This window comes from Corapipo altera, unplaced genomic scaffold (genome assembly GCF_003945725.1).
Source record: "Corapipo altera isolate COAL_440 unplaced genomic scaffold, ASM394572v1 113, whole genome shotgun sequence".
In the NCBI taxonomy this organism is placed as follows: domain Eukaryota; kingdom Metazoa; phylum Chordata; class Aves; order Passeriformes; family Pipridae; genus Corapipo; species Corapipo altera.
Window position 1 is genome coordinate 3,267,566 of NW_020884895.1, and position 9,398 is coordinate 3,276,963.

Below are 9,398 nucleotides of genomic sequence, written 5' to 3' on the forward strand. Positions count from 1 at the left end.
TCGGGGTAGGAGATGGGAGATGTGTGCCAGATTCCCCCTACACTTTCCCATGTGGGAGGACATTTTTCTCTCAGCCCCCTCCTGCCTTGTCTTGCAGTTGGAGTGGAGATGGAGCAAAGCTGGGCCCTGCTGGAGGTACCCTGTGGGGTGTCCCTGTTGGGGACAGAGACTGGTCTTTGCTGCCTTGGGCTGCCTCTTGCTGAGTCACCCTGGCCGTGGCCCAGAGGGTACAGAATAATTAACCATAGGCTCTTCCCCAGATTAGAGGCTGATCTGTCTGAGCTGCAGCCCTGGCAGCACTGATGCTGGGAAGCAGTTGGCAGGGAAAGGCCTGGGCCCGGGGGACTGGCCAGGAGCTCCCCCTGACTGGGAGTGAGTGAGTAACGAGTGAGCCCTTTGAGCGACTTTGGGTAACCTGCTTGCCAAAGGGAGGGCGGCACCCTGGCAGTGTCCTCCTGTGCCAGGCAAAAGGTACCGCAGCATTAATTGCTATCAGTAGGTTTCTGAATGAACACATCTTTGGCTGTAGGTTAGCCCCTCAGCCTGACCCTCAGCACTGGCCTGGATCTCCTGCAGGGGACGTCTCTGTGATGCTATCAGATGTGATGTCCCTAAGCCTGCACCCACCTGTTCCTGACCCAGGACCCCCTGCCATCGGCTGTGCTCTCTCCAGCATCAATGGCCCTTCGGGGGAGGGTAGGGGCAGGCAGGGCCACATCACCCATTCCGTGGGCAGGCCTGGGGCTGAGGGGTGCCCTGTTGCTGCAGGGTCCCAGCACCTTGTGCCCCCTGGGGGGTGCACGGGGGCCCGGGGCCAGGCGGGGCAGCGCTGTCCGCGGTGCTGGCACGGTGCTCTCCTCGGTGCCTGGCCTTCCTCTCCTCCTCCTCAGCCCCCTCCTCTTCCTTAGTCCATCCTCCTCCTCCTCCCCGCGCCCCCCTCCTCTTCCTCCATCCCCCTCTTCCTCTTCCTTCAGCCCCCCTCTTCCTTCATCCTCCCCGGCTGCCTTCATTCCCCCTTCTCCTCTCTCTCCTCATCTCCCCTTCCTCCTCTTCCTCCCGGCCTCCCTCTCCCCCGTTTTCCCCTTCCTTCCTCTCCCTCATCCTTCAGCCCCCTCCGCCTTCTCTTTCTCAGCCTTCCTCCCGCGCATCCTCCTCTTCTCCCATCCTCCTCCTCTTCCTCCTCCTCTTCCTCCCGCCTCCCCCTCTCCCTCCTCTTCCTCCCCCAGTAGTGACGTCTCTGGACGTGCTGCTCCCCGGCCCGGCGCAGACATCGCTCGGGGCTCCGGCATCGCTCGGGGCTCCGGTACCGCGACCCGGCCCGGCCCGGCAGCGGCTCCGGCGGGGCGCGGGCGCTGCCCGGGGCCGCCCATGCGGCCGGGGGGCGATGCGGGCGGCGCGGAGCCGGCGGTAGTGCCCGCACCGGGGCCCCCCCGGGAGCATGGGCTGCATCGGCTCCAAAACCACCATCGGTGGGTGAGCGGCACCGGGATGCGACCGGGGGCTTGAGGGGTTTGAGGGTCCTAGAGTATGGACGGTGTTTTGGGGATGGAAAGCGGTGTGTGTGCGGGGGCTGCTGGGGACGGCGGAGGGGCTGCAATGAGGGTGTCAGGGGCTACCAGGGCTGGGGGATATGGGAAGGTGGAGAGGATGGGGCTTCTGTAGGGGAGCTGAGGGGGGTCTAAGGGATGGATTGGTGGTGTATGGGGATTGAGGGCTGTGGGATATGAAGAGCTATGGAGGTGGGGGAAATACACAGAGAATTGGGGTATCTAAGTATGGTGAGGGTGCAGAGAACTTGAGGGCTCTGGGGGACTTGGGTACATATAGGGTGATGGGGGCTATAGATGAGTGGGGGTTTGAGAGCTCAAGGTGCTGCTCTGGGGCAACTGGGTGGTCCAGGGAGTGCAGGGAGGTACAGGGACGTGAGGATGTGTAGGGGTTTGGGGGGGTTAGAGGGGCTGGGCTGATGCTCTGGAGGTGCTGGTGGGGGTGCAAGGGGCTTGGGGGATTAGGGTGCTGGTCAGAGTCCTGGGAGGTTACAGGGGTCCTATGAGAGAGATAGAGGTGTTTGGGGGGCTATTGGATGGGCTATGGGGGCTGGCAGGGGCGTGCTGCAGTGTGTGGGGTGCAAAGGGGGTGCTGCAGATGTCTTGGGGGTGTTGCAGGAGGGATGGAGGTGATGGAGGTTGTGGGTGTGATCTGAGGGTGTTCTGGGAGCTGGGTTGGTGGGGGCTAGGACAGTGTTGAGGGTGTTGCAGACGTGCCGGCAGGGCTCTGGGGGTGTTGTTGCTAAGGGGGTAGAGGTGTTGATGCTGGAACGTCACCACAGGGTGCCCCTGCCCACAGCTGGGAGTGGGAGCGATCCTATCAGCAGTTTCTTTAGGAGCCAGGGTCTACCCTCAGATGTGGGTGGGAGGGAACACTGCTTTTTCCCCCTATATCCCGCTTCATGGCTGGTTTACGTCAGCCAGGCCCACCTCGGTGCAGTGGAAATTAGGCTCTTCAGGGACACCCCATCCCCTTTGGGACTGGCCTGTCCAGGGGGCTGCAGTGACAGGAGACCCTCTCCCTGGGCCAAGTGCTTGGGAGTCAGTGCCCGAGGGTGTGGGCACTCATCCAGTTGGGGTGCCACTGCCAGGAGATCATGCTGTTGGAGTGAAGGATGGGTATGTCTATTGCCCCTATTCCTTCTTGCTTCTTTCCTTCCTGCCCCAGAGATGGGGAATTGGATAGGAGGGTTTTGGAGACAATGGAGGTGCACCAGCCCCCTGCAGGCATGGCCCAATGCTGCCTTCCTCCACACACCCAGCCCCTGGCCCGGTCCATGCCCCCAAGCCTGGTCCAGCTGCCCCATCCCTGCTGAAGCAGCTGCCAAGCTCGGACAGGCGCCTGGTCCCCAGTGCCAGGTTGGGGCCCTGCGTTACCGCTGACACAGGTGGAAGAGTTGCCCGGGCATGAGTCACTGGTGCTGCAGCAACGAGTTGTGTCTGGTCTCAGACTAGGCAAGAAGCTACTACTGCAGGGTGGGGGGCTGAGGGGGCTGCTGGGGGGACAGAGGTGCTGAGGTTGGCCCCGGCTCTTCTTGCAGTGGCCGTGGACACGACGCTGTGTGTGGAGTGGAAGGAGGTGAAGGCACTGTCACCACTGAGTGCTGCCCACCCACTGCCCCGGCTGGTGCGCCAGGCCTCCTTCGACAGCCAGGACTTCCTCCAGGTACCATTGAGCCCAGACATGCCCAGCTAGGGTATCTGTGTGCTGGTACCCCATGGCGGGGCACCCGTCCTGGCCATGGCCCTGCCATCTCGCAGCAGCTCGAGGCTGCTCTGACGTCAGCCATGAGCCGGGCTGTATCCTGGGAGAAATCAGTCCACGGTGCCTCGTTGCCATGGCAATGCAATTTGTTGCGCGCCTCCAAATCCCACATCGCTTCCCCCGTGGCCATGGGCTCAGGGCCTGGTATGGCCGAGATAGCAATGGGGACATGCAGCAGGATGTCCTGGCGTAGTGTGTGTGCCGCCAGGCAGTGGGTGCTGGGGAATCCGCCTGTGCTGGCCTTGCACGTGCATGTGCACAAGCTGGGGAGTCAGTGGCACCAAGTAGCACAGGGCACACACGTGTGGACACACAAGTGTGCAGGTGCACTTGTGTGTACAGCAAGTTCACATGTGTGCACAGCGAGGGTGTGCCCCCGTCTCACTCACATTTGCTCGTCTGTGTGTGTGTGTACGTGTGTTTACCTGAGCGGACACGTGCCAGTGTGTGTGCACAGGTAAGAGTGCAGATGTGAGTGTGCACAGTGAATGTGCACACAGTGTCAGATCATGGCTGTATAGTGTGGGAGAGTGCACCCAGGCACAGATGAGTATATCCACTGCCTTGCATGCAGGGACTGTGGCCACCCCTCTGCACACATGTGTGTCTGTAACGTGTGCATATGTTACACCCCAGGCACCTCGAGGTGGGCACCAAGTGGGGTTGAGCCCAATTCCTGGAGCATGGGGCTCACAGAAGGGGAGTTGTGCCAGGGTCTGTGACACTGCTGCCCACTCTGGCAGGTCAATGTTGAGGACACTGTCGAGATGCTGCCCAAGTCGCGGCGCGCGCTGACCATCCAGGAGATCGCTGCCCTGGCCCGCTCCTCACTGCACGGTAACTGTTCACACGGGGGTGCGTCTGGGCAAGGGGCTCTCCTGAGATAAGTGGTCTGGGCCTCCCGGGGAGGGCGTGGAGGTCAACCCTGTGGAGTCTAGGCGGCTCAAGGGGTCCCTGGTGCCCAAGAGGAGGGCATGGGATTGCCAGGTCTCAGGGGCTGGAGGCGGGGGGTTCTTGGTCCCAGGGCAATGAGCTCTGTGAGGGACACTTGGGGTGCTGACATGGGGACGCATCCCGTAGGCATCTCGCAAGTGGTGAAGGAGCACGTGACGAAGCCGACAGCCATGGCGCAGGGCCGCGTGGCCCACCTCATCGAGTGGAAGGGCTGGTGTAAGCCAGTGGAGTCACCTGCTGCCCTGGAGAGCGCCTTCAGCTCCTACTGCCACCTGAGCGAGGGCGAGCAGGAGGCGCGATTTGCTGCCGGTGGGCACCGTGGGGCATGGCCGGTGGGCATGGTCCTCACTGTGGCCGAGGGCACGGGTGGTGGGACAGGTTGTCCCCATCCGTCCATCCATCCGTCCGTCCATCCATCCATCAGTCCATCCCTCCATTCATCCATCCATCCACTGGGGGCATAGAGGTGCTGGGGCAGGGGGATTTGGGGGCACCTCCCTGCATGCATTTGACCTGTGCCTGTCCTGTGCTAGGGGTGGCAGAGCAGTTTGCCATCGCTGAGGCCAAACTGCGAGCCTGGTCCTCGGTGGATGGGGACGACTCCAATGACGAGTCCTATGACGAGGACTTCTTGCCCTCCACAGAGAGCTCCCAGGCCACCGGTAAGTGCCATGGGGAGCAGGCAAGTGGCCCTGCTGCCACTGTGGGTGTCCCACCACTGAGGGTTGAAGGAGCTGCCTGGCACATTCCCCAGCCTGACCATCTCTTCACAGGGCAGTGCTCCTGCCTGGCACCATGGCAAACAGTGCCCATGCCAGGGATGGGGAAGCCCTTCAACATGACACCCTCCCTGGTGCCAGAGCGTGTTTTGCTTTTCTTTTGGTGGTTAACAGTGCATGCAGCAATTTGTGGGCAAAGGGGTCATGGGTCTGCTCCCAACCTGCTGGGCACAGGGGAGGGGGCAGCTGACATCTGTGGTGCCCTCAGCCCTGGACTGACCCAATGTCCTGATTCTCCACAGAACTGTCTGGCACGATGCCTGCCAGCGCGCTGCTGCGAGACCTGCTGCAGGGCCACCTGTGCCAGCTGGGCGTGCGGCACGGCTCCTGCGAGCCCGAGAGCGACTCCTCGCACACCCTCTCCCCTGAGACTCTCTGCTCCAGCCTCTGCAGCCTGGAGATGGTGTCCCCCTCCGAACTCACTGCCAAACTGCTGGGCTCCCTGGGGGGCGAGGACCTGCTGCTGCCCAAGCTGCCACCCCCAGCCAGCCAAAGTGCCTTGCGGGGCCTGGCACGGCTCCGGTGCCAGGACTCCCTCTACTCTGTGTCCTACGCCGAAGCCTGCCTCTCGCCCGCGGAGGATGAGGTGGTGCTGAGCAAGGACTTCCCTCTGCGCCGGAAAGTCTCTGATGTCGCCTCCTCCGGGGTGGCATCGCTGGAGGAGGAGGAGGACACCGAAGAGCCCTGATGCCCCCCAGGGTGCCCTGCCTCTCCTGGTGGGGGTCCAGTCCCCCTGCCGAAGCCCTCTGGCCAGACCCCATACTGGGCAAGGGACGAGCCCTGCTGCTGCTCCCCCTTGCTATTCGGGCGCAGGAGGGGCTCGGGGGACCACTGCAACCCCCCCAGTCAGTGTGCCCCCACTGTGCCCTGGCCCTGCTTGGCCACATCGTTGCCCTCCTGGATTTTTGCATGAGAGCAGGGAAGAGGCACAGGGAAGGGCTCGGGGGGTCCGTCCCCCACCCTGATGCCCAGATGTGATCCCCAAAACTAACAAGACTAAATAAGTGGGGCTGGCTGTTCGCATGTTCTCCCCCAAACCACCCTGGGCTCCCCTTTTGGGCACAGGCCCCCACTCCCCCGCCATTGGCATGGCTGAAACTCTCTGAGCATCCCGTGGTGCCCCCACCACCCTGAGCCAGGATGGTGGTGGCCACTTGGGGTGGGAGGGGCTTTTTTCCTCTCTCCCTGGCCAACTTTTATCAGACCGAGTTTTAAACTGTGAACTGCTGCCTCGGTACATGGGGCTGCCAGAGAGACACTGTGGGGGTGCTGGGTGTGCTGGGGGGCTGCGGATGTGCTGTGGTGCTGGGACTTTCTATACTTTTGTACATGCATGGGGCTGGCACAGGAAGACTGCAGGGCCAGGTGGGCATGGGCCCTCAGGATGGTGGCTTTGGATCACCAGGACAGCAGCCCCAAGCCAGCCCTTCAGCAAGGGTCTCAACCCAGCCAGGGCTCCCCAAATCTGCTGTGAGGCAATGCTGGGTGGAGAGAGGGGGTAGGCAGTGGGACTGATGTCCCTGTCCCCAGGTCACTCACCACTAGCAGGGAACCAAGTGCCTACAAGAAGGGCAACCAGCCCCCCCCGTTCTGGCTGGGGGTGGCATCCCCACCTCGGGGGCCCCTCAAGCCCATGCCAGGGGTTCCAGGCACGTGGTTTGGGGAAGGAATGCCAGTTTTTGCCAACGCTTGCACGCCCCTTCCCGCATGGCACGTGTTCTTGTAGGGCCACTTTCCCCCTGCATGCTGCTCCTCACTCAGCCCGGCCTTGGTCCCCTGGCCTCTCATCCCAGGGTGCCCCAAGCACCTGCTGCGCCCCTGCTCCTGTGCACCCCCAGCACCCCCACAAGCCTTTGCTGGGCACAGCCCCTGTTCTCCCTCCCTGCCTTGGGGTGCCCACTGTGGGGCTGCCCCCCAACCCCGACCCTCCATCGCCAAACTGTGAGGGGCTGCAGGGGCTGGCAGGCCTGATGGCGTGCCAATGGGCTCCTTGCCACCCGCTGCCACTCCCTCCCGAGGGCAGCAGATGCTCTCCAGGGTACAGGGATAGGATGGGATGGTGAGTCTGGGGTGCCTGCAGATGGGTGGGGGGCTTTGCTCTGTGTGTGTGTGCATGTGCACACCTGGGAGCGCATGGGCATGTGCACGCATGTGCATATCTGTGGGGCTGCCTGAGCCCCCCACCCCGCTGCGGCGGTACCTGAGGGGTGTCCACACCATGGCACCCCCTCCTCTATCCTGCCAGGTCTTGAATAAAGTCAATTGTGCGAGTGCTGCGCCGAGAGCCTCTTCTTGCAGGTGGGAGGCACCTCCTCCTCGGGGGGCCAGAGGAGTGACAGGCCAGTGGTGGCAGTGATGTATCCCCCTCCGCGGCCCCACAGGGTGACGGAGGCATCAGGCATCGTCCCTTATCTCGCATTCCTAGGGACAGGGTGCCTAATTATGGGCATCTGGCAGTGGTGTCTGGCGGGTAGCTGGACCCTCCCCACGGCAGGGCTCTGGGGGGTGCGGGCAGCAGGCACCATGGCATCGCTCAGCTCAGCCACAGCGTACCATGCCGAGCTCATCAGTGCCTACGGGCACGGCCATGGCGAACCCCGCTTCGAGGGTGACCAGCGGCATGGACCCTTTGGGGCACGGGCACGTGAGGTGTTTGGGTATCCAGGTACGAGGGATGGGCAGTGGGGGGCCCTGCTACCCTGGGGAGGGTCCCTCTAAGGGTTATTCAGCTGCCCTATGCCTGGGCACAGAGTGGGACTGTCCCCCCTGCACGGGCTGGGGAGGCTGGAAGGGGAACCCTGACTGCCACCCAGGTGCCCCATGGCTATCTGGATTGTTCCCCAGTCTTCATCCCCCCCAGGTGCTTTTTGCTCTCCCTGTAAGTCCCCAGTACCTCCAGTGTCCTAGCTGTCCCCAGGACCACTATGCTCCCTGCTACCCTCTCCCCAGACATTTCTGAGCCTCCCAGTGTCCCCAGAACTACTCATAACCTTTTCCAGTTCACCCCAACCATCCTGGCTGCCCTTATGTCCTCAGCTTCTCTGTGCCCCAGCCCCCTTGATGTTCCCTGTTAGCCAACCCCCCCTTTCTTGTACACCCCCAGTAATCCCAATGCCCTCTTCCCCACCAGCCTGCTGCCTCCAGACTTTCCTGGTCATCACCAGTGTTTTCAGCTTCTTGTGCTATTTTCTTGCTGTCTGCAGGTTGTCCAGTGCCCCCAGACCCTACCAGTACCCTCATCCAGACCCCTCATTTCTTTGTTCTACCCCTGGACCACACCAGATCACCCAGTACCCCCCTACCCCGGAATACCCAATTCCCCCTGCAACTACCTCAGCACCTTCAGTGTCCCCAAACTCCCACTGCTGCTGCTACCCCCAGACCTCCCTCTCCCAGTGTCACCAGACTCTCCCACAGCCTCCCATCCCTGGCCACTGTGCCCCCATGCCCATTAGCCCTCCAATGCCCGCAGAGTCCCCAGGTGCCATGTACCCCTGCAGCCTGGGCACCTGGGTGCGTGCCCAGGGTGACACCTACCAAGTGGTGGCCGACGTCAGCCAGTTTGAGCCCCCTGACATTGTGGTGACCACTTCCAACTGCCATGTCTCCATCCAGGCAGAAAAGGTGAGGCACCCCGAGGGGGCAGCATCCCCTCTTGGCCGTGGTACAGTGACACCCCTCTCCTGTGGGTGGGGGGATGGAGTGGTAACTGGGGAATGGCCCCTACTGGCACTGGGATAATAAATGGGACCTGTGCCCTAGTGATGGGACAACAGGTAGCTCCTGCCCTACTGCACCTCTTGGGTAGTGGGATAACTGGGAACTGTCCTCACTGAGAATGGGGCGACTGGGAACTCCTGCTCCACTGCATTCTCTGCTGAAGGCGGGCAATTGGGAACAGTCCCTGCTGACACTGGAGTTGTTGGAAATCACCTCACAAGACTTGGGCAACTGGTACCTGCTCCCTGCTGGCAATGGGGTAATTGGGAATTGTCCCTGAGTCACTGGGAACTGCCCTGTTGAGCTTCCTGCTGGAGCCAGGGTGACTGGCAGTTGCCCCATTAGTAGCACTGGGTTTAACTGGGGATGTGCTGTGCACCATCATGCCACGCCGTATTCCACTGCACCGGTGCTGCCTTCCCACAGGTGGCTGAGGATGGCACTGTCTGTGATACCTTCACCCACAAGTGCCAGCTGCCAGAGGACACGGACCCACTGTCGGTGAGCTGCACCCTCACTGAAGCCGGCACTCTGGTCATCACAGCCCGGCGCCGTGCTGGTGCCCGCCCTGGCCAGACCCCTCCGCTGCTGTACCGCAGTGAAGCCACGCTGTGAGCGGCACTGGGCAACGAA

At 62.4% G+C, this 9,398-nt stretch overlaps 2 protein-coding genes across 3 annotated transcripts; both read left to right on the forward strand.

The window, feature by feature from the left end:
* Window positions 1–1,122: 1,122 nt before the first annotated feature.
* FAM131A (family with sequence similarity 131 member A) lies at window positions 1,123–7,316 on the forward strand. 2 transcript variants are annotated; one of them, XM_027647671.1, is made up of 6 exons: window positions 1,123–1,469; window positions 3,089–3,213; window positions 4,056–4,149; window positions 4,393–4,575; window positions 4,800–4,928; window positions 5,288–7,316. In XM_027647671.1, the coding sequence occupies exons 1-6, from the start codon at window positions 1,439–1,441 to the stop codon at window positions 5,731–5,733; spliced, it is 1,008 nt and encodes a 335-aa protein (XP_027503472.1). In that variant the 5' UTR covers window positions 1,123–1,438; the 3' UTR covers window positions 5,734–7,316. The 2 variants fall into 2 exon arrangements, with proteins under 2 accessions (XP_027503472.1, XP_027503473.1); XM_027647672.1 differs by lacking the exon at window positions 1,123–1,469 and adding an exon at window positions 2,190–2,666.
* Window positions 7,317–7,568: 252 nt separating this feature from the next.
* Window positions 7,569–9,380, forward strand: LOC113949271 (heat shock protein beta-7-like). The gene is made up of 3 exons (XM_027647644.1): window positions 7,569–7,710; window positions 8,518–8,669; window positions 9,192–9,380. The coding sequence occupies exons 1-3, from the start codon at window positions 7,569–7,571 to the stop codon at window positions 9,378–9,380; spliced, it is 483 nt and encodes a 160-aa protein (XP_027503445.1).
* The last annotated feature ends 18 nt before the right edge of the window (window positions 9,381–9,398 follow it).